At 37.2% G+C, this 27,182-nt stretch overlaps 1 protein-coding gene across 1 annotated transcript in view; it reads right to left on the bottom strand.

Moving 5' to 3' along the window:
* The window catches only part of LOC144031103 (otoferlin-like), a 37,368-nt gene extending 10,607 nt beyond the window's left edge, over positions 1–26,761 (bottom strand). The window contains exons 1-30 of the mRNA XM_077537861.1: positions 26,610–26,761; positions 23,977–24,036; positions 22,470–22,536; positions 22,155–22,281; positions 22,015–22,069; positions 21,792–21,923; positions 20,897–20,959; positions 20,730–20,814; positions 18,272–18,431; positions 18,000–18,186; positions 16,883–17,069; positions 15,850–16,073; positions 15,668–15,776; positions 15,082–15,259; positions 13,966–14,086; positions 13,776–13,876; positions 13,603–13,693; positions 11,804–11,920; positions 10,086–10,238; positions 8,825–9,014; positions 7,908–8,032; positions 7,507–7,641; positions 5,641–5,802; positions 4,766–4,885; positions 4,509–4,670; positions 3,138–3,300; positions 2,802–2,875; positions 1,567–1,593; positions 1,333–1,464; positions 1,178–1,247 (exon numbers count right to left, since the gene is read on the bottom strand). Coding sequence (XP_077393987.1) covers positions 1,178–1,247; positions 1,333–1,464; positions 1,567–1,593; positions 2,802–2,875; positions 3,138–3,300; positions 4,509–4,670; positions 4,766–4,885; positions 5,641–5,802; positions 7,507–7,641; positions 7,908–8,032; positions 8,825–9,014; positions 10,086–10,238; positions 11,804–11,920; positions 13,603–13,693; positions 13,776–13,876; positions 13,966–14,086; positions 15,082–15,259; positions 15,668–15,776; positions 15,850–16,073; positions 16,883–17,069; positions 18,000–18,186; positions 18,272–18,431; positions 20,730–20,814; positions 20,897–20,959; positions 21,792–21,923; positions 22,015–22,069; positions 22,155–22,281; positions 22,470–22,515 — 3,496 coding nt within the window. The 5' untranslated portion in view covers positions 22,516–22,536; positions 23,977–24,036; positions 26,610–26,761. The remainder of the gene's footprint in view (positions 1–1,177; positions 1,248–1,332; positions 1,465–1,566; positions 1,594–2,801; positions 2,876–3,137; positions 3,301–4,508; positions 4,671–4,765; positions 4,886–5,640; positions 5,803–7,506; positions 7,642–7,907; positions 8,033–8,824; positions 9,015–10,085; positions 10,239–11,803; positions 11,921–13,602; positions 13,694–13,775; positions 13,877–13,965; positions 14,087–15,081; positions 15,260–15,667; positions 15,777–15,849; positions 16,074–16,882; positions 17,070–17,999; positions 18,187–18,271; positions 18,432–20,729; positions 20,815–20,896; positions 20,960–21,791; positions 21,924–22,014; positions 22,070–22,154; positions 22,282–22,469; positions 22,537–23,976; positions 24,037–26,609) is intronic.
* Positions 26,762–27,182: the final 421 nt, after the last annotated feature.

Below are 27,182 nucleotides of genomic sequence, written 5' to 3'. Positions count from 1 at the left end.
ATCAAACGTTATTATGGTAACTACAAATTAGTCATGTTAATTTTACATCTTATTTATCTTCTTTTTTTTTTTTGTAATATTGTAACTTTATTCCATTTAAAAAAAAATCAAAAGCAATAATTTTATTGTCATAATATTCTGACTTAACTGTAATTTTTAAATTTTATTTTTGTTCCATAAGAAAACCGTCAAGAACATCAAACGTTATTATGGTAACTACAAATTAGTCATGTTAATTTTACATCTTATTTATCTTTTTTTTTTTTTTTGTAATATTGTAACTTTATTCCATTTAAAAAAAAAAATCAAAATCAATAATTTTATTGTCAAAATATTCTGACTTAACTTTAATTTAAATTGTATTTTTGTTCCATGAGAATACAGTCAAGAACATCAAAAATTATTATGGTAACTACAAATTAGTCATGTTAATTTTCCAGCTTATTTATCTTTTTTTTTTTTTTTTTTAATATCGGAACTTTTGGGTAATATTGTACCTTTATTCCATGAAAAAAAAAAATCCACACTAATAATGTTATTGTCATAATATTCTGACTTACCTCTAATTTAAATTTTTATTTTTGTTCCATGAGAAAACCGTCAAAAATATCAAAGGTTATTATGGTAACTACAAACTAGTCATGTTAATTTTACATCGTATTTATCTTTTTTTTTGTTGTTGTTGTAATATCGTACCTTTATTCCATAAAAAAAAAAAAATCCACACTAATAATGTTATTGTCATAATATTCTAACATACCTGTAATTATTCAACTTTTATTTTTGTTCTTTTTATATTTTAGCTTTATTTCATTATTACATTTTTCACTTCAATATGCTTGCATTTAATCTTGTAAAATTATTATTTTTTCATGTTGATTGATAGCTTCATTCTCATAATATTGCAACTTTGTTCTCTACTCATTTTAACAATTTTCCAAAAAAAAAAGAGTCTGTTAAAAACAGCTGAAGAGCTTTCAATTATCACTAAAAAAAAAAAAACATCATAATGCTCTTAGAATAAAGTCTAATCTTTCACAGAAATAAAAGGCAAAAATATCACGTCCTAAAAATGGTCAAATTTCAACTTTATTCCCGTAATATTACATTTTTAATACTAGTAAATGACGTTTTCAGATTAAATTTACCAAATGTTTGAAAATACCAATTTTTATACCTCCATCTGCCAGGTCCGCATCTTCTTTTTCCTCTGAATCTGACAGCGCCCCCTCTTGGCCCTTTAGTGCCTAAGAAGAATGACGACCCGAAAGGCCTGAATGTCATACAACTGCATAACAAATGATAAGTAATAAATATGAAATAAGACCGCACCTCTGTCAGGGTCTCGATGGAGGCGAAATATTTGGACCACCAGTCGAGCATGCTCTCGTCCAGGCCGTCGTCTTCCATCTCGTCGCCCTTCTTCCTCTTCTTCTTCCTCCCTTTTGCATCCTTGTCGTCGTCCTTTTTTTGCGTGCAGGAAATGAATTTGTTTAACAGTTGAATTTATGTAAGTCACATAAATTCAACGTACACAGCGTGACATAATGGCAGCACTTGACTTACCTCAACCTTCACTACAGCGTCAGAGCACTACAGAGAATAACACAAGACATGACTCAACATTATGTGACAGTCAGCACCTTCGTATGACTGGCTTGCAATTTGATTTATGACCGATAATATTCAATCAATATTCTCACAAAATATTATGACTTTTTGACATTGATTAAAGACTATTCTGGTAATGTTTACATGTCCTTGGAAAATTGCAACTTATTAATGCAGATTTATGACATTTTTATGTTATTATCTGAAAAGTAGGATTATTTAATGTAGATTTATGACGTATTTGTAAACAATCAATAATCTATTTTTGCATTACTTCAAATTTCTTCTTAAAAAACATTCCAACTTTTTGTTTGTTTTTGTAATATCTCAACATTATTCTCGGAAAACTACGACTTTTTAGCATGGATTTATGACTTTATTTTCTTAACATTTTAATGTTATTTTCTGAGGTTTATGAGTAATTTAGATTTATGACTATTCTCTTAACATGTCAACATTAGTCTCAGAAATTTTAAGAGTAAGATGTTGATACATAGAATTTTTATTTTTAAATGTGAAAATCTTTTCGCATGGATTTATGACTTTATTTTCTTAACACTTTCATGTTATTTGCTGAGGTTTATGACTAATTTAGATTTATGACTATTCTCTTAACATTTCAACATTATTCTCAGAAAATTAAGACTAAGATGTTGATACACAATTTTTATTTTTAAATGTGAAAACTTTTTACCATGGATTTCTGACTTTATTTTCTGAACACTTTAATGTTATTTTCTGAGGTTTATGACTAAGTTAGATTTATGGCTATTCTCTTAACATTTCAACATTCTCAAAAAATTCAGACTAATATGTTGATACACGTATTTTTATTTTTTTTATGTGAAACTTTTTTACCATGTACTTATGACTTTTTTTTCTTAACATTTTCATGTTATTTTCTGAGGTTTATCACTAATTTAGACTGATGACTATTCTCTTAGCATTTCAACATTATTGTCATAAAATTAAGAGCAGAATGTTGATACACATTTTTTTTTATGTGAAAACTTTTTGGGCTGAATTTATGACTTTATTTTCTTAACATTTTAATGTTATTTTCTGAGGTTTATAACTAAGTTAGATTTATGACTGTTCTCTTAACATTTCAACATTATTCTCAGAAAATTAAGGCTAAGATGTTGATACACATATTTTATTTTATTTTTTTTTTAACTGTGAAAACTTACAGAATCTAACTTGACCACTGTGTCCATCTTCTTAAAAGTTGGCTCAGGTTCCATGTTGACCACAATGATTTCCTCTGACAGACAAAGACAGCACTATTTATGATATTATAGAAATAGTATTTCTACCAAATAAAATAGCAGGATTTCACTGCAAATGCGAAAACATAAAATGTCTGACTTGTCCCTGTTCTTGCGTCGTACAATTATTTCATCGGTCTCTTGAGGCAATGAGCAGTATGAAATCTGCCTAGCAACAAATGGCCGCTCGAGTGTTACTTGACCAGGACTGGGATCAATTCCGTGAATATATCTGCTGAAGGCGGGCTCCAGTTGTACCTGTGGTGGACCAGTTGTTGGCCTGCTTGTTGGAGGGTCTGTAGATGAACTTCCTGAGGCTGGTGACGGCGTTGGAGCCCACCAGGGTGTAGCGGCCGAACGCCCTGCAGTCCACCACGCGGATGTTGAGAGGCGGGTGAAGCAGCTCGTTCTCCGGTAAATCCTGACAGATACAAAAACGGAGATGAGAATGTCGACGTCATCAATAATATACTAACCATATACTGTTGAGTTATTATACATATTTATCCCTCTCAAATAGTCAGTGGTGAAATATGACTTTTAATTGCAGTACTTTACATTACAGTGCCTTCATACGATTAGCTTGTAGCTTGATTTATGACTTTTTTATGACTTCATTTTCATCACATGAAAATGTTATTCTCACTTTGATTTATGACTTTATTCTCGTAACATTTTAACCGCATTTGCACAAAATATCTACACAATGACGCAAAACAAATCGACGTTATAACGTTGCCTGATGCCTATTGTCAAACGTCAGAGTATTGTGACTAATAAAGATTTATGACTTTATTCCTTCATTTCTGAAAATTCACACTGAAAATATTGAAAATATTTTTATGTGAATTTATGACTATTCTCTTCACATTTCAACGTTGTTGTCCAACATTTTGACTATTTAAAGTATTACAATTTTCTCAACATTTTAACATTCTCAAAAGAGTACAACTTTTACTGAATATGTAGATTTATGACATCTATCAACATTTCAATGTTAATTTACGACTGCATTGTTGTAATATTGAAAATTTCCTTCCACATGTATCGCTATAATCCGTCCCTCCACAACTTGGTTATTTTCCAACTTTTGTATGGTAATATTTCAATGATTCACACTAATTCAATATTCCTACAACTAAAAACTTTAAAACGTAATGTATTGATGGAGTTTAACCGCCTTAAAATAATATATAAAGCCCATTATGAAATGTTACCAATTAACATGCGAATCAAATTTAAAAAAAAAAAAAAAAAAACGGAAAGTGAGTATAAATTAAGAGGAACAACTCAAGTTGTCAGTTTGTGGAACAATCTGGATCATAAAACCAAACCATCTCAGTCTGTTTGTATTTTTTTAAATGTATAAAAGCACAATTACTGGAAAAATATATATTTAGCACAAGGTCATACTGTTGAATTATTTTGTTTAATTGTTACTTTGAAAGCATCTTGACTGTTTGCAGTCATTTATTTTGTGTTGATAATTTTTTTTAATGTTGATTTGGGGCAGATTTCACAAGTTTTACTACTTTCTGTCCCCTTTCATTTCTTTTTTTCTTTAAACAAAATGAAATAGAAAAAAATTGAGCTGAATTTGAATTGAATTTTAAACCAAGAACAACGTACAACTTCAAAGGACTTGACGAGCGTGCTGAAGTTGGGGTTCTTCTTGTAGTTGGGGATGAGGGCCGACTGGACGCCCTTCCCGGCGCATTCCACGTCCACGCGGGGCCGGTCCACCTGAGCCAGGTTGACCCGCTTCAAATCCCTCAAACCCCAGAATAAGACCTGGAGCATCGCAGGAGAAAACAGAATGACAATTACTACTTTGCTATGATCAGAAAACCCCACAAATATGTACATTAACATTGCATTGTTATTACCTCAATTCTGTACTTGCTGAGAACAGGTCTGATGCCCATCGGAACGGCAAGAAGTGGGCCACGGTCCATATCGGCAGGACCTTCGATGGGCGGAAGGTCAGCTTTGCCATTAGGGCCAATCTGACCCCCCCCCCCCCCAAAAAAAAAAAAAAAAGTTAATTTTTTTTATTTATGTATTTTTTTTTTAGCAATCAAAAAGATAATTATTTCTGACCAAAAAAAAAAGAAGTTAAAAAAAGTCAGCTCATTAATTTATTTTTTTTCATTTATTTATTTTTTTAACAAACAAAAAGATAATTATTTTGAAAATATTTTTGTAATATTTTTAAAACAAACAAAACAAAATTTGGGGCAATTTTTCCAATTAATAATTGGTTTATGATTTGGGGCAATTTTTCCATTTTTCAGTCTATGCTGAAGTTATCAATGAGCCTTTTGAAATTTGCCTAGCAACAAGGAAACCATTTTTAAATTATTATTATTATTATTATTATTATTATTATTTATTTATTTTTATTTTTTTTTAGAAATTTCAACTCTGGAATATAGCAAATATGCTGCAATAACAGCAGTTAGGAGTAGAGAATATTATTGTATTTTATTAAACAAATTAGAAATGTCTTAATTGCCACAATTTTTTTAAAATAATATTTTCACCTTTTTTTTTTCTTTTTTTTTTATTATATTCATGATATTAAAAGGTTTTGCTTTCATTCGACAGTGCTATGCATCCCAGTGTATGTAATCAATAAAGTTGGGTTTGACTTCTTGTACAATGTTTAATTTTTTTTTACAAAATCTGACAAAATTCTAATGAGAACCCGCTTTCTTGTTGTGACATTATGGGGCGCCAACATCATCAGTTCCCGTCTGACCTGCAGCAGTTCAAAGGCGGCCAGCATCTCTCCGGCCATGCCGTTCCCTCGGTAGATCTGGTAGTATTCCAGCTGAGGCGGGAAGCGCGGCGGTCCGTAGTGCTCCTCGGCCATCTTCACCACCGGCTTGGCAAAAGTTCTGCCCATGAAGTCCGCTTTACCCTTGGGAGAACCAGGGAGAGACTTCAATAATAACTAGACTAAGTGCAATTTCTGGAGAAATTGCATGGGAATGCTGAAGGCATTGAGAGATAAATTATGAAATTATAACCTCCTGGTTACTGGACAATGCGCTTTACCAACTGTGCCACCAAGCAGTATCAGACACCTGGTAATAATGATAAGTTATATATATGGAAGTGGCAGTGGAAAGTGATACTTAGAGAAAAAGTTCAATGACTGTCCCATTGAAAATGAATGGGGAAAAGTTGATATTAAATGTTAATTTGTGCAAATATTGTAAGCAATGTGGAATCAGACGATATATATACCCCGGGAGGCATGCATTTTTGAAGCTAGTTGAAATTTGAACAGTTTAAATAGGAAGTATTATGTGGGAGTTGTTAGCTGGCAAAAAAGTGTGGAGAATAAAAATCACAATAACATATGTGGGAATGCTTTAGCATTCCCACAATAATATTTGTGGTCTCATGAAGCCACGCCCATAATTTCCCGGTCATTCCCAGGGATCTTTGAAAGATGAACTACTTGTAGACAGGAGATTTGGTATTGATGAAAACATGGCTCGAAATGCGCATGTTTCCAGGCGGACTGTTTATAACAATGCATAAAGTGGGGGAAAAAACAGCTTAGAAAAAAATAACCAGTAAACTGCAAAACAGCTAGACCGACATTATTACGCCTAAATGACTTCTCTCTTGCAGTTAGTGGTTATAAAGATTCTCATTGTTCAACATACAGGGAAAAAACAACAACAACAAAACACAAAATTCCCTCAAAGGAATGCAACAGGCACAAGTGGACCGAGGACGGTTTTGTCACTTGGTTGTGCTTCTTATTCCTCTTGCATGCCTTTTGACAAAAAACGACACATTTAAATTCAACGTCACGACATCCAGACGTGTCACACGCTACTTATCCGAAAGAGTCGTCCGAAACAATCGCGTTATTGTCAGAAAAAAAACATAAAAAGCAACAGTCAGCAAAATGCAAATGTTTGGCTGCAGTAATGCAGATGCAAAAAAAAATAAAAAAATTGATATCATAACACTTCAATAGAACTGCGCCTCTGATCAGAATTCTTTCTTTTTTTTTTTAAATTAAAATTCTCTTTTTTTATTTTGTTTTTATTTGTACTTTGAATTTAGCTTTTATTATCGTTTTTCCTATTCGTTACTTTATTTTAAAATAAAATATTTTATTTAAACTTCTTTCAATCTCATCAAAAATAACATCAAAACAGACTAAATATGTACAGGTACTGCAAAACAATTTATATATACAACACAAAAACAAAATACAAATAAATTGAATCCCAAATCAACAATTGTGAGTTTTGTCCAAAGTAAAAATAAATACCTATAAAAGACAAAGACATTAAAATAACAAACTATAAAACAAAACAAAAAAAACAATAAATAAATGAAACTGATGCCCCCAAAATGAATGAAATATTTTATAAATTATTCATCAATTAAAGAGGGTCAAAACATTATAAACAAAAATCCAAAAATCAAACATAAGTCTGACATAAAGCTAGCCGAGCTTCACATTTCTAGAGCATTTTGAAAAAGAAAAAAAGAAAAAAAAAAATCATTTTTTCATTTAAAGCTATCAAATCTTGCAGGTGTACCTAATAAAGTGACATACTTTTTGTTGTCATGAAAGAAAAGTAACGAGTCCCACCACTGTGTCTTGATCGTAGAGCTCGATGACGATAATGGGGGGGTCGTCTCGCAGCTCGCTGGCCTCGCCAAACAACTCCACGTTCTCGAAGAGCAGCAGCTGATCCCACGTCGGGCACAGCGTCTCCGGCAGCACCTGTGGGCCGAACATCCACAACGTCGCAAGGTGCGTTTACCGGCAATAAACGAAAAAAAAAAAAAAAAAGTGCAAAGAATCACTGAATAAAATGTTTAAATTGTTACAGTGCCTTCAACCTTTTGTACTTTTATTTTGAAGTCCAACACATTTGAATTTAATCTGTTGTAACGTTTTTATTTTGTAACATTTGTTCAGGTACAATTTTGCGCGATACATAGCAGAATTTGTGGTACCCGACTTTGGTCTGATTTTGTGGCGCTGACCTCAGTGACTTGGCTTTGCGTGGAGAAGAAGACGCGTGCGAAGGGATCCGACAGTCCGGTGTTGTCGGCGGCAAACAGGCTGCGAGCTTGATACATGTGCACCCGCAGCTGGAAGATTTGCTTCACTGTAAACACGGACACAAACAAAAATCTTTATATCGTGTAAAATTCACTTTTAAACATTTCTACTTAAAAAATTGTGTGATATTTTGCACCACTCAAATTCCACCCCTTCATGATTATTTTTTTTATCCCCCCCACCTTGTTTGAGTTTTTTTTTCCAGATTTAAACAAAAAAACAAAAACAAAAAAAAACATTTTTATAGCAATTATAATGAGTCAATTATTTACAGATTTTCATATTTCACTAGGTCGTCAAAGGGCATTTCCAAAACCAGACAACGAGGCGCTCTAAAGTGAAGAAAAGAAAAAAAAGAAAAGAAAAATCGCCCCACCTCTTTGCTTTCTCTCCATGCCGTGCACACACTCACTCCCGACAATGAGGCGCTCTAAAGTGGCTATGCTAGCCCGAAGCCCTGGTTCACACACCTGGCTGCAGTCGTTAAAAAAAATCTATATAAAAAATACAAAAAAAAAAAGTAAAGAAAATTCCCCCCCACCTCTTTGCTTTCTCTCCATGCCGTGCGCGCACTCATGACCAACAATGAGGCGCTCTAAAGGACTATCTGATGGGAAGATACATTTTCGGGATGTAGGCATAGCTAGCTAGCTAGCTAACTGCACCTCTTAGCAGCCCCTCACAAGCTACACGAAGTCCATGTACAGTAAATGAAAAACAAATCATTTTGTTGTGGTGGTATATTGTGTGTAGAATTTTGAGTGGAAAAAATATTCAACCGGAATAATAAATAATATGAGAAAATGTGGAAAAAGCGTATGGTCAGGGGCTTTCTTACTCATGTAGGTGAGGCTGATGGGCGGTGAGAAGGGCAAGCCCGGCCCTTTGCAGAGCCGATTCTCCTCGAATCCGTTGGGAAGTCCGCACAGGTAGTCTTTACGTTGGCGGTTCAGACCCAACCACAAGTAAATCTCAATCTTAGACTGCACGGTCCAGCCCGCGGGGCCGAAACCTCGCTTTCCGGGGATCTGAGAGAGAGAGAGAGAGAGAGAGAGAGAGAGAGAGAGAGAGAGAGAGAGAGAAAACAAACAAACAAAAGTCATTTTACAATAAATTACAACACGTTACCACATTTGAGTTCTGGGCAAGATCGTTCATTAAAGAGATACTTCACTTATTTAGCCCATTATAGCAATAAAAAGTTAATATTTTGTCTATAATGAATTTGATACTTTCATTATTTTTCATGTACAATTAGTACCTTTAAAAACACATTTTGGAACTTGCTGTTGACTGAAAATGACATCACAAGGGCTCAGGTAACCAATCACAGCTCACCTGTTTTCTAGGTTTGGTCATGTGACATTCACAAGCTGAACCGTGATTGGTTACCTGAGCCCTTGTGATGTCATTTTCAGTCGACAGCAAGTTGCAAAATGTGTTTTTAAAGGTACTAATTGTATGTGAAAAATAATGAAAATATCAAATTTATTAGAGGCAAAATATTAATGTTTAACTGCCAAAAATGGCTAAATAAGTAAAGTATCCCTTTAATGGAAGACATTAAAAAAAGGTAAAACAATGTAAAATATAATGTAAAATAATATTAATATTATAATAATTATTGTTTTCAAGTTTTATTATTTATTTTTAATTATTAGACTAATTTGAAATCTAATTAATTAAACAATTATTTATTAAAACACATTTGAAAGAGTGGTAAAGATATTAACAAATATTTTCATTTTATTTTTAACAATAAGACAATTGATTAATAATTTGTGATTTAATAATGAATTAAATTCCTGATTTTCTTTTAAAAAAACAATTTTTAATTTGAATGTTTTATTTTAAGATCAATTCACCAATTATTTGATAAAAAATAAGTACTAAAATGCTGATGTAAAATTAATACATTTTAAAGTGAATTGAATATGTCGAATGTGTACGTCAAATTGTTCCTTTCACCAATATGATTTTCTGATTTCATATTTAATTACATTTGAAATTACATAATTTGAATCAAATCAACCAATCAAATGAACAAATTATTTCGTAAGATAAATATGTCAAATTGTCCGTGTGCGTGAGCGGCGCACCCGCAGGAAGATGGTCTTGACTTTGCCGCAGTCCTTCCCTCGCTCCTCGTCCATGCCGGAGTACAAGATGTCTTTGGAGGGAACGCGAGCGTACGCGATGCGCTTCCCGTTGCTGATCATCCAAATGAAAACGTCCGGAACGCTGTGCTGAGGCTGCGGGACGCACCACACCATCATTTTACTAGACACGTACATTAGCTCGTGTATGAACAAACAGTGGACACAAATTTGTGTTTATTGATATCAGGTGGACTCTTGCACTACATTGACCAAATTATTGGATAAGATATTTCATCTGTTAAATGGGCATCAGCACACAACCGCTACTATTTTAAACCTAATATAGTACGGATGTTTTATTAGAGTTTTTTTTTTTTTTTTTTTTCGCCTGACATTTTTTTGCTTTCTCACTGAAACCAGACTGATATTTGGAACTTTTATAAATTGTGAGTTTATTTTTTTACTTCACCTTGTGAAAAGATTAAATTTCCCCCCCTTATTGAGTTGCATAGGTTGTAGTGTACCAAATAAAATTAAAATAAATCTAAAAAAGACAAACTTTATTTGATTTTTTTTAATAATTAATACTTCATTATTTTTATTTTTATTTTTAATTTTTATTAGCTATGACTATATTTTTGTTCTACCAATATTCAATTTCAAAAACAAGATTGTGTTCAAAAAGGGTGTCGGAAGAAGTACTCTCAGTGAACCCTTGATTGACAACTAAATAATAATGCAGGGGTAGACTACAGTTTTAAGTTGTAATATCACCAATCACCACTAGATGGCAGACATTAGTTGCGCTTATTTTGGGTCTTATATTATAACGTGAGTTGGCCTAACATTTTTTTTTTTTTATTGGTTTGGAGTGACATACAGAGTCAACGTCATACTGCAATAATGTGAAAATTTGGACTGAGGTGATTTTTTCCCCCCCCAAATGAGTCCTTGCAATTTCACAGAAACAATCACCTTCACTCCCGGCTGTTTTACTGGATTTTGACTGATTTTGCAAGGACCACAGAATATTGTGTTCTATTGCTATAAAAACATGGAACCTATCAAATGAAAGATTAGAGTCTCTTCTTTCAACAGGAAAAAAAAGTTTATTTCTATCTGTTTCTGTTTTGCAGCAATTAGCATGAGATTATAGCTAAGTTTCATCCTTATTCACAAATCTATTTGGATTATTGGAGAATTTGGAGTAATTGAGCTCTTTTTCAACATGGACCTGGTCGATCTCTTATACTCTGCTGCCACCTGCTGGCTGTTTGTGTAATAACTACCATTTCTGCAACCGTTCTATGCAGTTGTGAGGCTGTATCAAAGCCTTCTGTATGCTCTAGCATAGAAAAAACAAACACAAAAAAACCGGATAAATACGTTTTTGTTTTATAATAGACCGTATTTATACGTTTTTGGGAGCAAATGAGTAAATATCAAAAGTGAAATATATTAATTAAAAGCACACCTTTTGCACATATAGTCCATATTTAAAACAGCATTTTTTTTTAGTTATACATCTGGTTCGGAAGTGCGTGGTCCTATTTGGCCCCCCAGTTGCACTGGTGAAAAATTGTGCCCCTCCCCCTCCAGCATTTTAGTTCCCCATCCCTGGATTATAGGTTACAAAAAATGGTAGAAAGGAAAGCGTGTGAAGACTTTATCTTTGCAGTGTAAAATTTTCTGTGATGAGTGTGCGTCATGCATCTTACTTCATCCGCCAGGAATCGGAGCTTTTGGAGGAAGTGGTGCGTCAGCTTGACCTTCTCTCGCACCGTGCTCTTCTTCACTTGAGAGCGCATGGCTTTGGCCTGCTGGCCGACGGCCTCCTGCGACAGCAAACGTTGAACGGTAACGCAACTTTTACAGTATGTTTCCTCCTTGACACTGTATATTTAATCATTAAATAAATGTAGATTTGAAAAATGTTTTGTGGTGAGAATTAGAAAGCAGATGAAAGTTTTCGAGACGACAGCATGGTGTAGGGTTTGTGTGCTCTCTCCTGTGCTTGGGTGGGGTTTTAAATTTCGTTCAGTGGTATTTTCCTGAATTTAAATTCAAATAGCTATTACAGTCAATTCTATTCCAGTACACTAAATGAAATTACATTAAGTTGAATTGTAATTAAATAAGTACTATCGAAGTTAAAGTATTAACTTATTCATTAATTAAAAAAAATATATTGCATTAGTCATGCATTAACGCAGATTAATCACACTATTAAGTTTGACTGCAGATGATCCTTTAGCTGACAGTGAATGAAGTACACGTTTTGTTTAGGAGTGTGACGATATATCAATATCGCGACAAACCATGATACTTTGTCTCCCGATAGTTTATCGATACGCCTACGCAAGTATCGCGATATTTGTAGTTAATATACAGCCACTATAACGGCTCCATTGTTTCTGACTTATTGAGCAATTACTTGGCAGGCCACTAGGGGAGCACCTCGTAAGAGAGGCGGGGAAATGGACGGAAGTCTTCAGGCGAAGAAGACTCATCAGCTAAGGTTTTATTATTATTATTATTATTATTATTATTATTATTATTATTATTATATTTTTATTTATATTTTACATATTATATTTTTATATATTGTTTTTATTTTATATTTATTTACATTATTTTTATTATAATATGATTTATTATTATTATTATTATATTATTTTATGATTAGTTTTATCGTAGCTTATCGTGGATTTATTACCTGAGCAATATATCGATAATTGCTGTATCGTCATATCGTGAGATAATCGTTATAGTCAGCCTTGTATCGCATATCGTATTGTATCGTGAGGTACCCACAGGTTCCCACCCCTAGTTTTGTTTGAAAAATAAACATAACTACATGCATTAATAGTAAAGCATTTAATAAATGTTTGCGTATTACATTCAGAATATTTGTTGATCAAAAAAAATCTTGAAGACGTCCTCCTAATGTTAAATGTCAAAAGAATTAACACATAACGTGCTCTTTAAATTCGACAGGCTAAAAATGTTGATAAAAAAAAACTTTTAAATTAAGCGATTAATCGTGATGAATCAAAATTCTAAAATTTGATAAATCTGATTAAAAAATATAATCGTTTGACAGCTCTAATTTAAATGCAAATTACTTCTTTTAAATTCAATGGAGAGGTAACTGAATTTAATTAAAATGCATCCTAATTCAAATTACAATTACATTTTAAATCAATCCACTGATGCAAATGAAAATTATATGTTAAATTAATTAAAACTTTAATGTCATACAATTCATTAGTCTGAATTTAAACCACAATTAAACTTAACTAAATTATTTCAATTCAATTTAAACAATCCAAAAAATAAATATGATTAAATTTAAATGTAATTTGATGTAAATCCATTTCAATAATGTGACTTTTAATTTAAGTAAAAAAAAAGAAAAATCCAATAAAAGATAAATATTTAAATGAAGTTGAACTGATTTAATTTGGTGTAAGTAAAATCATGTACAATTAAAGAAAATCGAATAAAAGTCCCGCACCACTTCAGCCATGCACAGCTTCAGCCGCTCCTTGTCCAGCTTGGTTTTGCCCGACAGGTTCTGGTCCGTATCGGCCAGCACCAGAAACTGACTGAATGGACAAAAGTGCGCAATGAACTCACAGCTTCGTTGATTGACGTATTTTTGATTTGACTGTTTGCATATGTACCGACCTGCATCTCTGGCTGAGGTCCTCCAGGACGCCCCTCAGCCTCCGCTCGGGAAAGGCCTTTTCCGTCTTGATGATCTCTTGCACGTCGTTCAGACCTTCCTCCTGCGCGGGGAAAAAAAAAAGAACGCCAGCGCGTCAAATAAGCGTCTCCTTCGGATAGGTCGCCGCGCGAAGCGAATAGCGCCGCTTGCCAGTTTGTCGGCGATGTTGTCGATGATGTTGGCGTTGTACAGCCGCCGCCTCTGGTCCTGCCACCAACTCTTGATGTAAATGCACGGCTTGCGCTCAAAGTACGGCAAGTGGAAGTAGTTGCTGCAAATTCGACGCAGAGGAAAACCCTTACTTAAAACCCGTACGGGGTTAGCGTTTCAAAGCAGGTTAAGATTAAGGTTTCAAATCAGGAAGCCAGGGTTAGGGTTTGGAATTAGCATTTCAAACAAACGTAAATCTTTTCAAATTAGGGTTTCAAGACATGGTTAGATTACAATTTGAGGTTTTAGGCAAATGTTAAGTTCTAAAATCTAAGCAAATATTAAAGCTTCAAGTTTCAGTTAGGGTTTCAATAAAAGGTTAGGGTTTCAAAATAGCCTTTCAAGTCGAGATTAAGGTTTCAAATGAGTGTTTTGAACCTGTGGTGGGGTTTCAAGCCTACATTTGGATTTCAAGAAATGTTGGGGTTTCAAGCCTACAAGTTTTGTGCAAAATGTTAGGGTTTCAACCAGATTTAGGGTTTCATATTAGGGTTTCAAACCACGGTTGGGGTTTCAAGTAAACATTAGGGTTTTAACTCAAGCCAGAACTACGGTTTCAAATGAGTTTTTCACGTCTGTTTCAAGCCTTGAAATTTGTGTTTTAGGAAAAGTTAGGGTTTCAAGCCAACAAGTTTCGTGAAAAGTTAGGGTTTCATCCAGATTTCGAGTTTCAAATTAGTGTTTCAAACTCCAGTTGGGGTTTCAACATTAGGGTTTTAACTTGGGGTTTCAAGCCAGAACTACGGTTTCAAATTAGTTTATTCACGTGTGCATTAAGGCTTTAAGACTGTGGTAGGGTTTCAAGTTTACATTACGAATTCAAGCCATCTTGAAATTAGGGTTTCAAATCGGTTTTAGCGTTCCAACCAAAGGTTAAAGTTTCCAGACTGGGTTATAGTTCTACATTTTTGAAATTCAAATTAGGGTTTCAAAGAAGGTTTTAAGAAAGGATGCCATTTCAAATTAGGGTTTCAAGACAAGATTAGTGTGTCAAGCAACATTTAGAGTTTTGAAATGAGGCTATTTGCCCGGGAGCGGGCACTCAATGCTGCCGACCGGTCAGTGACGACGGGTTTCATGGGCGGAGTGGTCGCCACGGACTGCAGGTCGCCGTCGTCGTCCAACTCGTCCTCGCTGGAGTCGCGGATGAGTTCCGTCTCCTCCTCGCCGTCGGCCTTCGTCGTCCCTCGCGGTTTGGGCTGGTTGGCGCCATCCAACTCGTCGCCATAGTAACCTGAGGGGCGGGAGTGGATCGAGGTTCAGGATCAAGCCGGAGAGCACACCTTTTGAATTATTATCACTCTTAAAAAAAAAAAAAAAACTACTACCACATAATAATGGATTAATTGAATTAAAATTAGTGTATTCTTTTGGATATAATATGAATAATTTTTTTCCAGTGCTAAGTATAAGAATTTGATTTATTGAACACAATTAGTGATTGATTCTAAAAAAGTAAAAAAAAAAATTCTAAAAAAGTTAAAATTACATTTTAAAATTCTAAAAGTGGCAAAATAAAGTAATAAAAAAATAAATACATTGCATGAAATAAAATTTAATAAACTGCAATTGTAGATCAAATTCACTCAAACAGAATTGCAAAAAATAGAATTGCAATAAATAAAATGAAATTGTCCAGTACCTATGGTGACCTCAAAGTTTATGGGCTTGTCGCCAATCTTCCTGTCAATCATTGTGGCCTCCAGGAAGGAGCCAAAGAGGAAGAATTCTTCGATTTTCCCGGTCGCATTCTGACAAACAAACAAGTGCATTTCAAAACTCCAAAAACTTGTAAGCTGGGGCACTCTTAAGTCAAGCTAGCACCTCTGAGATGTTGGGGATGCCCTCCAGCTGCACCTCGGTGGAGCTGGAGGTGTCGGGCGAGGACGGGTCCAGGATCTCCACCGACAGGCTGATGAGCAGGCGCGCCCTGAAAGACACGCCCTCACCCAGACCCTCGTTCAGCTCCTGGTACTCGTCCATCAGCATGTAGGTGCGCGTGGAGCCGTACATGTTGACCCAGGCGGGGCCCAGCGTGGGGAGGAAGCCTGAAAGGACGTCAATACCACACGCCCCAAAAATGCACGAGGTTAAAGGTAGGGTTTCAAATTACAGTTTCAATCAAAGGGTTAAGGTTTCAAATTAAGGTTTCTAGCAAAAGGTTAGAGTTTCAAGTTAGTGTTTCAAGCAAAAGTTTGGGTTTCTAATGAGGGATTCAAGCTAGGGTTGGGGTTTCGAGGAAAGTTTAGCGGTTCAAATGAGGGTTGCAAACTAGGTGGTAAGGTTTCATGTTTGGTTTCAAGTCTGTGCTAGTGCTCCAAGCAAAGGTTAGCATTTCAAATTTGGGTTTTAAGACAAGGTTAGGGTTTCAGGTTAGCGATTTGCAGATTTAGGGTTTTGAATTAGAGTTTCAAAGTTAGCGCTCCAAAATTAATGTTTCAAGGCAGAATTGTGGTTTCAAGTTTGGGTTTCAATTCAAGGTTAGGGTTTCATGTTAGGATTTAAATTAAAAGTGCAGTCTCGAGTTAGGTTTTTTGAGTTAGAAAACAGGCTTTCAAGCCAATGTTTGTGTTTCAATGTGGAGTTAAATTAGGGTTTAAGCAAAGGTTAGAGTTTCATATTAGGGTTTCAAATCAAACTTCCAATTCAAATGTAGAGTTTCAGATAACACTTTCAAACAACCTTGAAAGTTTTGAGCCAGTGTTAGGGTTTCAAGCATTCATTGTGGTTTCAAATTAGTAAAGAAAATCTAGGTTGGGGTTTCAAAAAGGCAGTGGAGGGTTGGAAATAGGAAATAGGTTTGTGGTCATTTTGGGCTTGGCTGCGTGACGCCAAAGCGCAGTGCCGTTGCTGTCACCTTTGTCGCCGTCGTTGGAGATCTTCCTCAAATCCAGGAAGTGCGTCCCCATGGCAACGTCGTTCACTTTGTCCGAGTCTCGGATTTGGATCTTCATGCGCTTGCACAGAGGCGGGAACATCTCCGTGAATACGATCTGCTCGTTCCAAATGGGCTCGTAGCAGCTCTTCTGAACCGATGTCTTACCCTGGAAACACAGTGCAGGCTCACTTAGCTTTTTCTTTGGCTTGAGAAATTGTCTGGCTACCATGTACAATATGACATGATGTGATCATGCCATCATCGTAGACTTTTAAGTTAAGGTTAGGGTTTCCAATTAGGGCTTCATGCAAGGATTAGGGTTTCAGGCAAATGTTAGGGTTCCAGTTTGGTTTCAGGCCTGGGTTAGGGTTTCTAATGAAACTTTCAAGCAAAGGTTAAAATTTCCAGCTTGGGTTTCAAGACAAAATTGAAGTTTTAAATTGGGTTATTAAGCCTAGTTTGATGTTTCAAATTAGGGTTTCAAGCAAAGATTAGGGTTTCAAAATGGGGGCTCAAGTTCAAATTTGGACTACAAGCCTGCGTTTGAGATTTAAATTAGGATTTTCATGACAGGGGCTTAAAAATTGATGTTTCAACAAAGATTAGGGTTTCAAGTTGAGGACCTCAAGCGAAGGTAAGGGTCTCAAATTTGGGTTTCAAGCTAAGGTTGAAGTTTTAAGGTAGTTTTCAGGCCTAGGTTAAGGTTTAAAATTATTGTTTTGAGCAAGGTCAGGGTTTCAATTTAGAGATTCAAGCCCTATTATATAATATACCTGTATAAAGTTTTTTTTAAGGCATGTTTTATATTCAAAAAATACTTTATGACTTTCTTTCCTCAAAAACACAATTTTTTTTTAATTCTTACAAATATAACTTCTTTTTTTTTCTTTCTTTTTTTTTTTTTTTAATGTAATGACGTTTGAGTATTATTTGAGAAACAAGTCACAATTTTCTCAAATATATACAACATTTTCTCACCCCCAAATTTTCTCCAAGATATTAAAAATAAACCCTGCAATATATTGTACAGCATTTTCCCCTTCAAAAGGTGAACTTTTTTTCTTCTTTTTTTTTTAAACAGGATTAAACTGGCTACCTTCTGCCCGGCAAACTGCACTTGCACGTAGGGGTCCACCAAGTCTTTATTCTCCCCGATGAAAGCCTTCTTGACGTTGGCCATGATGCTGGTGTTCATCCTGGGCAGGCCCTCGGCCCTGTACACCTTCAGGTAGTAGCGCGCCCACTGGCGCTCTGCCGGGACCCCCTCCGGGATCAGCAGGTTGCTGGGTGGAGGACAAAAACACACACGCCGCATCGTCAGCCGGAACGCGTCATGTCAAATTCCGTCCCAAGTTGATTTGAGATTACCCTTCGATGTCATCCTCGTCCGACTCGCTGGACTTGTGCGGGGTCTTGATGGTGTCCCCTTTGGCGACCACGGCCACGTCGCACTTGACGTAACCCTTGCAACCGGCCGTGATGTCGTCCGGGTCAGACAGCAGGGCCCATTTGTGGTTAAACTGATGGTCTAAAATAAGAAAGAAGAAGAAAAAAAAAACCAATTAAACTAGAGTAGGCAATTTATTTTGCCGTCATTGAGTCACCTGGCCCCTCCGTGAGCCGGCACCTTAACGTGGTGGAGGGGTTTGCGTGTCCCAATGATCCTAGGAGCTATGTTGTCTGGGGCTTTATGCCCCTGGCAGGGTCACCCATGGCAAACAGGTCCAAGGTGAGGGGCCAGACTAAGAACGGCTCAGAAGACCCTTATGACGAAAACGAACTTTGGAGACGCGTTTCCCTCGCCCGGACGCGGGTCACCGGGGCCCCCCTCTGGAGCCAGGCCTGGAGGCGGGGCTCGCTGGCGAGCGCCTGCACCCATGGGGCAACGCAAAGAAGGAGTCCTATCGGGCCTTTTTGACCTGTCGGACTCCGGAAGCAGCTGACAGGTACCGGATGGCCAAGCGGAACGCGGCTTCGGTGGTTGCTGAGGCAAAAACTCGGACATGGGAGGAGTTCGGTGAGGCCATGGAAAACGACTTCCGGACGGCTTCGAGGAAATTCTGGTCCACCATCCGGCGTCTCAGGAGAGGAAAGCGGTGCACCATTAACACTGTGTATAGTGGCGATGGGGTGCTGCTGACCCCGACTCGGGACGTCGTGAAGCGGTGGGGGGAATACTTCGAAGACCTCCTCAATTCCACCAACACGTCTCCTTTTGAGGAAGCAGAGTCTGGGGACTCTGGGGTGGGCTCTCCTATCTCTGGGGTCGAAGTCACTGAGGTGGTTGGAAAGCTCCTCGGTGGCAGGGCCCCGGGGGTGGATGAGATCCGCCCGGAGTTCCTAAAGACTCTGGATGTTGTGGGGCTGTCGTGGTTGACACGCCTCTGCAACATCGCGTGGACATCGGGGACAGTGCCTCTGGATTGGCAGACCGGGGTGGTGGTCCCCCTTTTTAAGAAGGGGGACCGGAGGGTGTGTTCCAACTACAGAGGGATCACACTCCTCAGCCTCCCTGGTAAGGTCTATTCAGGGGTGCTGGAGAGGAGGGTCCGTCGGGAGGTCGAATCTCGGATTCAGGAGGAGCAGTGTGGTTTTCGTCCTGGCCGTGGAACAGTGGACCAGCTCTACACCCTCCGCAGGATCCTCGAGGGTGCGTGGGAGTTCGCTCAACCAGTCCACATGTGTTTTGTGGATTTGGAGAAGGCGTTCGACCGTGTCCCTCGGGGAGTTCTGTGGGGGGTGCTTCGGGAGTACGGGGTGCCGGGCCCCTTGATACGGGCTGTTGTGTCCCTGTACGACCATTGCCAGAGTTTGGTCCGCATTGCCGGCAGTAAGTCGGATTCGTTTCCGGTGAGGGTTGGACTCCGCCAAGGTTGCCCTTTGTCACCGATTCTGTTCATAACTTTTATGGACAGAATTTCTAGGCGCAGCCGAGGCGTGGAGGGGTTCCGGTTTGGTGGCCTCAGCATTGCATCTCTGCTCTTTGCAGATGATGTGGTGCTGTTGGCTTCATCAAGCCTGGGCCTTCAACTCTCACTGGAGCGGTTCGCAGCCGAGTGTGAAGCGGTTGGGATGAAGATCAGCACCTCCAAATCCGAGACCATGGTCCTCAGTCAGAAAAGGGTGGAGTGTCGTCTTCAGGTCGGGGATGAGATCCTGCCCCAAGTGGAAGAGTTCAAGTATCTTGGGGTCTTGTTCACGAGTGAGGGTAGGATGGAGCGGGAGATCGACAGGCGGATCGGTGCAGCGTCTGCAGTGATGCGGACTCTGTATCGGTCCGTCGTGGTAAAGAAAGAGCTGAGCCAAAAGGCAAAGCTCTCGATTTACCGGTCGATCTACGTTCCAACCCTCACCTATGGTCACGAGCTGTGGGTCGTGACCGAAAGAACGAGATCCCGGATACAAGCGGCCGAAATGAGTTTCCTCCGCAGGGTGTCCGGGCTCTCCCTTAGAGATAGGGTGAGAAGCTCGGTCATCCGGGAGGGACTCAGAGTCGAGCCGCTGCTCCTCCGCGTTGAGAGGAGCCAGCTGAGGTGGCTCGGGCATCTGGTTCGGATGCCTCCTGGACGCCTCCCTGGGGAGGTGTTCCGGGCATGTCCCACTGGCGGGAGGCCCCGGGGACGACCCAGGACACGCTGGAGAGACTATGTCTCTCGGTTGGCCTGGGAACGCCTTGGGATCCCACCGGAGGAGCTGGTTGAAGTGGCTGGGGAGAGGGAAGTCTGGGTTTCCCTCCTGAAGCTTCTTCCCCCGCGACCCGACCCCGGATAAGCAGAAGAAGATGGATGGATGGATGGATGGATGGATGGATGGATGGATGAATCACCTGGTTGGGAGTAAATGGTGCCGACGTCCATTTTAAAAGTCCCCACCAGCGTTCCGCTTCGCAGGAGGTTTTTGGAGTGGATGACCTGTTGGAAATTTGTTTTACTTTTTCATTTTAAAAAGCATATCCGTGGTTAAAAAAAACAAAAACAAAAAACAATCACTTACAGACAACTTGAGAATCTTGTCAAACATCACATCCGGAGGGACGTGGAAGTCAAAGACAAAATACTGCAAAATCGAAATTCAAATGTGAGCATGTGAAAGCTGTATTTTTTTGGCAACTATATATATTATTATCCAATTTATTTATGAACTTATTTATTTAGTGTGAAGTGATTGCAAGTCATTTTTATATTCAGATTTGTATTATTTTAGCCCGTATTTTATTAGTAAGTATGTATGTATGGCATAATCATAAATTTGTTTATTTATTAATAAATATAATATAAATGTATTAATTCATGTATTTGTCCAGTATAAATTACAAGTATTTATTGGGAATGACTGTGATGTTAAATGAGGTTGTATGTTTGCTTGTTTATATTTTTATGTATTTATTTATAATTACAAATACGTCTTAATTTAAAAAAATATTTATTGTCAACCAAATTGTGTATAATTAAACATTTGTGGGTTCCATGTACTGTATATGATGTTTAATTTATTATCAAAAGTATGTATTATCTGTTGTACTTGTTTATTAAAAAAAATACAAATATCAATCGACTGTATTTTGTTTTTTTTGTCCTATTTTTTTGTTGTTGAATTTACCATATTTAGCATATAAATGCTAAATATGCTTGTAAAAAATATTCATTTATTAAAATTGTTTTGAATATATATATATATATATATATATATATATATATACATATATATATATACTTCTTTTTGTGTTTTGGTTCAGAGTTGAAATTTCCATGTACCCTCTTTAAAGAGTTCCAAATTTGTTTGTTTAATTTTTATTCTAATATGTGAGCCTATGTGCATTGATATATATATAAAAACAAAAAACAAAAATAAACACAATAAATCAAAACATGTCATGAAGAAAACTGGCCTCGCTGTAATAGGGGCAGTTGGTGGACTCCTTCATGGATGTGTACTTCTTCTCTTCCCCGATCTCCACGCATACCATGGGGTCCATATTGAGACCCACCAGTTGCCGGGCTTCGATCACAGTCACGCTCACCTGCAATCAAACACAAATAAACACACAATTCATTTGTTAACGAATCGCAGAGTCTGGACACGATGTACATTGTTATATCCTTGGTTTTTACTTGGTAATCCACAGGCCGTCCTGAACTGGGCTCCATCTTGATGTCAGGTTTGGACCTATGTATCATTGAGCTCAGTCAGCATCACAATAAAATACACGTCATAATGCAAATGTAAGATCAAATGGTTCAAAAGTTTGGACCTCTTGTTGGACACGTTGGTGGTGACGGCGGTGACCGAGGCGAGCGAGACGGTGTCCGGGTCAAAGCGTCCTCCCATGAACGTGGCCTGGCGGTCCAGGTTCTGTGTCTCCAGGATAGCCGGCTCATCTAAACAACAAGAACAAAATGGAGTCGGGTCCAACTATGCCGCTAACATGCTAAAAAACAACAACAACAACAATGTGGGGATCCATTGTCCTAATAGTTGAGGGACATATTTTCAAAGTACAAACTAGCTTGAGCACATTAGCAAACTAGCTTACAGCAAACATTTGGTGCATGTTGGTTAGCCATACCTCCATTCTTGTCCTGCTTGTGTCCACGGTGCTTACTGCGCTTCATGATTCAAACGCTGCACTTGACCTGGTTTTGGCAGAAAGTCCATATTTTAGAACTCTGATTCTCAAAGAGCAGCAAAAGTGCTAGCCCCCCCATGGCTTTTTACATTGTGTGTTAGTAGCATTAATAAGCTAGCACACAGTTAACATGATGTGTTTGCTTTAAATAAGAGTGTAATTCTCCTTGTTTTGTATTTGTTTTGGCAGAGAATTCCAATTAGGAGTGACAATAAACAGCTCAAACACTTTTTTTTTTCAAGACGTGCTGCCAACATTTAGCACACATATCTCAAAATTCATCCATCCATCCATTTTCTTGACCGCTTATTCCTCACAAGGGTTGCGGGGGCTGCTGGCGCCTATCTCAGCTGGCTCTGGGCAGTAGGCGGGGGACACCCTGGACTGGTTGCCAGCCAATCGCAGGGCACACAGAGACGAACAACCATCCACACTCACACGCACACACACACCCTAGGGACAATTCGGAGCGCCCAATTAACCTGCCATGCATGTCTTTGGAATGTGGGAGGAGACCGGAGTACCCGGAGTAGACCCACGCGGGCACGGGGAGAACATGCAAACTCCACCCAGGAAGGTCCGAGCCTGGACTCGAACCGGAGACCTCAGAACTGGGAAGCGGACGTGCTAACCACTCGACTACCGTGCCGCCCTATCTCAAAATTTCATTCGTAAATTATAGTGGGGAAATAACTTATGAATTTACAACAATACACATATATTTGCATGAAATTTAAACTTGTAAGAACTGTTCATTTTTTTATTTTAATTTGATTTTCATATGATATACATTTGAATTCAACCGTTATTTAAGCAGTTTTTTATTTTTTCCGTAGGTGAAGTGTTAATGATCAATGTGTGCATGTGACATAGCGTTACAATATTATTAAAGACACTTTGTAGAAATAAAACCTGTCTCATTTTTTAATGATCAATTAGACCTACATTGGTCTTAATGGTGGAATTAGATTAGTGAATTTTTCGGTAGTACTTGGTGTAAAACCTTTCAGAACCACTGCTAGAACATAAATTAATGGAAAGAGAATCCAACAGACAAAAAAAGACATCCAACCATTTGCCAATCAATATAATAGCAATTGGGTAAAATAAATAAATAAATAAATAAATAAATAAATAAATAAAATATCAGCAATCCAGAGTGTTAGTTTGGAAACACATTCTACATAAATGCTATTATAGGTTGCCACACCCGGCTTCCGCCATGAAAAGGCTTTTTAATTATTCAAATGACTTTATGTGGTCATTACAGAGGATCCATTTCACATGCATTGTGAAAAAAACAAAGACACAAACTATTAATGGGAACTATGAATTAATACGCAGATTGTTTAACTTTCTAAATGACTTGAATGTAACCCAAATATGAAATAAAACACATTTCGACATGAGTTATGAGTCGTAAGTCAAATGTATGGATGATACATACCAGTTAATGCCGTGGTTCTTTAGTCTATACGGAGATTCCGTTCCAAGACTTTAGCGATCCCTTGAAATGAAGGGAAAAAAAACAAAAAGTTTACATGAACATTTTGGACGTTTTTTACACAACGCAATCCACAATACGAATGAGGTTGACAGGTGGGCTCGGAGAGATGTGATACGTGCACGATGAATAGTGCATGAGTGCCGAACTCGACACTGGTAACTATAACTAGGAGCTGCTGAGTGGCCAATCAGGACGCATCGCATACACAAAAGACAAGAGGCTGGTGATAAAAATTGGAATGTTATAAGAATTGTTATGGTGAATGCTGCAACCCCAAATATTTAACATCAATAAATAAAAGCAGTGCTCCAGATGAACTTCTTCTTCTTTTTTTAGCCTGAAATTTTAGGGGCACACTAGCATCACAATTTGAATTGCAAATTAATCATTCCACTAATTTTGCACTGTATTCCTAATAAATCGGCAGAAGTGTGTCGCAGAAGTTTGTCTACAACAAAAACATACAAGAATTGAAAAGAAAAAAAAAATCTAAAAATTTATTGGTCACATATTCAGTTGATGAAAAATGTCTCAAATTTTAGGGGTAAAATGCCACCGTTTGTGGCAGTGTGGAACCCTGACAAGAAATAAAGGAGAAATTATAAATAAATAAATAAATAAATAAATAAATAAATACATACATACATACATATAGGGGTGTGAATTGCCTAGTACCTGACGATTCGATTCGTATCACGATTCACAGGTCACGATTCGATTCGATACCGATTAATCCCGATACGAATGGTCACGATTCGATACCGATTAATCCCGATACGAATTTATAAGTCGATTGTTGCGATTTTTTTTCATTCATATTTAGAAAATACTAATCAGTAAGCTTGTAGAGTGTAAGATTTATATGAAAATGTATTATTTATTTATCTGAAATTTCAGTCTTATAGAGGTTGTAATCTGTTTCATGTTTGAACAGCATTAAAATAAAAATATTAAGGCTTAATGTGCCGTTCATATAACATTCTTCCATGCTCAAGGTGTGAATCCTAAAAAAATAAAATAAAATAAAAAATAAAAAATAAAAAATCGATTCTGCCGATTATTGAATCGATTCGAGAATCGCGCGATGTAGTATCGCGATATATCGCCGAATCGATTTTTTTTTTAACACCCCTACATACATACATGCATAAACAATAAATACATAAATAAATAAATTATGAATGAATGAATAAATAAATAAATAAATAGATAAATAAACAAACAAACAAACAAACAAACAAATAAATAAATCACAAATAAATAAATCACAAATAAATAAATAAATAAATAAATAAATAAATAAATAAATAAATAATGCATGTGTGCAATACATTTTTAAAATGAATACACTTTATACTGACATAGTGCATGTTATTGTTCAAATGCAGAAAAATACAACTACAAGGGGAATGAAATATGCAGATTAAATAAACACATACAGGACTGTCTCAGAAAATTATGATTATGGCATTTTTTTTAACTTGGTGTGAGGAAATATTCTAATATTTTGAGATAGGATATTTGAGTTTTCTTAAGCTGTAAGCCATAATAAGCAATATTAAAATAATAAAAGGCTTGCAATATTTCAGTTGATTTGTAATGAATCCAGAATGCATAGCATTTTTGCTTATTTAATTGCATTACAGAAAATAATGGACTTTATCACACTATTCCAATTTTCTGAGACAGTCCTGTATACCAACATACACATACAAGCTCATGAGAACAAAAGTAGAAATAATAAAAGTCTCAAAATATATATATTTTTTCTTCTTTTAATCTTTCATTGTGTTTTAAAAAGAGGACTTGGGGCCATCTTGAATGTACACTGGCTTTCGTGGTGTCATATTCCATTTACACTAAAGAAAGTGCTGAAAAAAATGAAACATTGTACAAGAAAATTGGTGAAGGGAAAAAAAATGGTTATAGTGTTACAAAAGGTAGCCGGCCCATCTTTAAGACGGCCTGGGTCCAAGCCATCATCTCATCAATTACACATACACCTCGAGTCTTAAGTTGCTGGTGTCCAGTGAAACAGCAGTCAATTATTCACACGTTACACTCACAGTCAGTCAGTCAAACACTGACACACAAAAAGCACAATTACTGGTATTGTTATTAGCACACTGGGCTTAGAACGGGTTTATCCATCCAATGCTTCGGAACATTTAATAATCATATTTTTTAAAAGTTGTTATTTATACAAGCTGCTAGCCTGTGTAGCTTCCAGTTGAGCGTCCACACTGTTGAGGGAGCGCGCTCTTAATTACTGTACTTTGTTCAGTGGCGCTCAATTAGTGAAGGAAGCTGTCATCAAAGGCCTCTCTGGCTTCACTCTTGAAGAAGAGTTGGCCAAGTTGCGTTCATTTAAGAATAATGGTTGAATGACAATATGAATTTTAAGGTGTTAACGTTTCAAAAGGTACCTAAAACATTTGTAAACATTAATAAATATAAAAATACTGTGTGGTAACAAATGTTATTACAAAATAAGAATGAAACAAACTGGACTTATAGTAAATTCATTAAATACAATTGAACAACATGACTTAATACCAAGCATGCAATTTTACTTTATAAGTCCGCAGCTCCCTTATTTGTGCTCCACTGAGTCCGTGTACGCCACATGACCGCCAAGGTGTCAGGTGTCCTCGTGACACATTTCAAAACCGCCATCCAGGGCAGGTGGAGCTGACCTAAGGTGACCTCAACCCAGGATGGATATAGTCGAATCTGTGTGGGGGGAAAAAAAAACTCAGCATGAGTACAGTAGTTAGTTTTTGGCAAATCTGCCTCAGAGTTGTGAGGTTTGGGGTTTGAATTAATTTGGTTCATTGAAGATGCTAAATTGTTATAAATACGAATGTGACTTTTTTTTTTTTTTTTTTGTCTATACATCCCACGCGATGCGATTGGCTGGGAACCAGTCCAGAGTGTTCCCTGTCTCTCGCCAAATGTCAGCTGGAACAGTCTCCATCTCACCCGTGACTCTAAAGAGGATAATAATGATAAGCACTACAGAAAATGGACGGACGAAAACAAAGAATGGAGAAATAAATGATGAAAAGTATTTAAATGAAACATTTTATAAGACAAAATTAATCATTTAATGAACAGAACTCCGTCTCTGTGTGCCCTGCGATTGG

This window comes from Festucalex cinctus, chromosome 12, assembly GCF_051991245.1.
Source record: "Festucalex cinctus isolate MCC-2025b chromosome 12, RoL_Fcin_1.0, whole genome shotgun sequence".
In the NCBI taxonomy this organism is placed as follows: Eukaryota; Metazoa; Chordata; class Actinopteri; order Syngnathiformes; family Syngnathidae; genus Festucalex; species Festucalex cinctus.
Note: the sequence above shows the minus strand (reverse complement) of the source record. Positions and strands in the feature narration are given on the sequence as shown.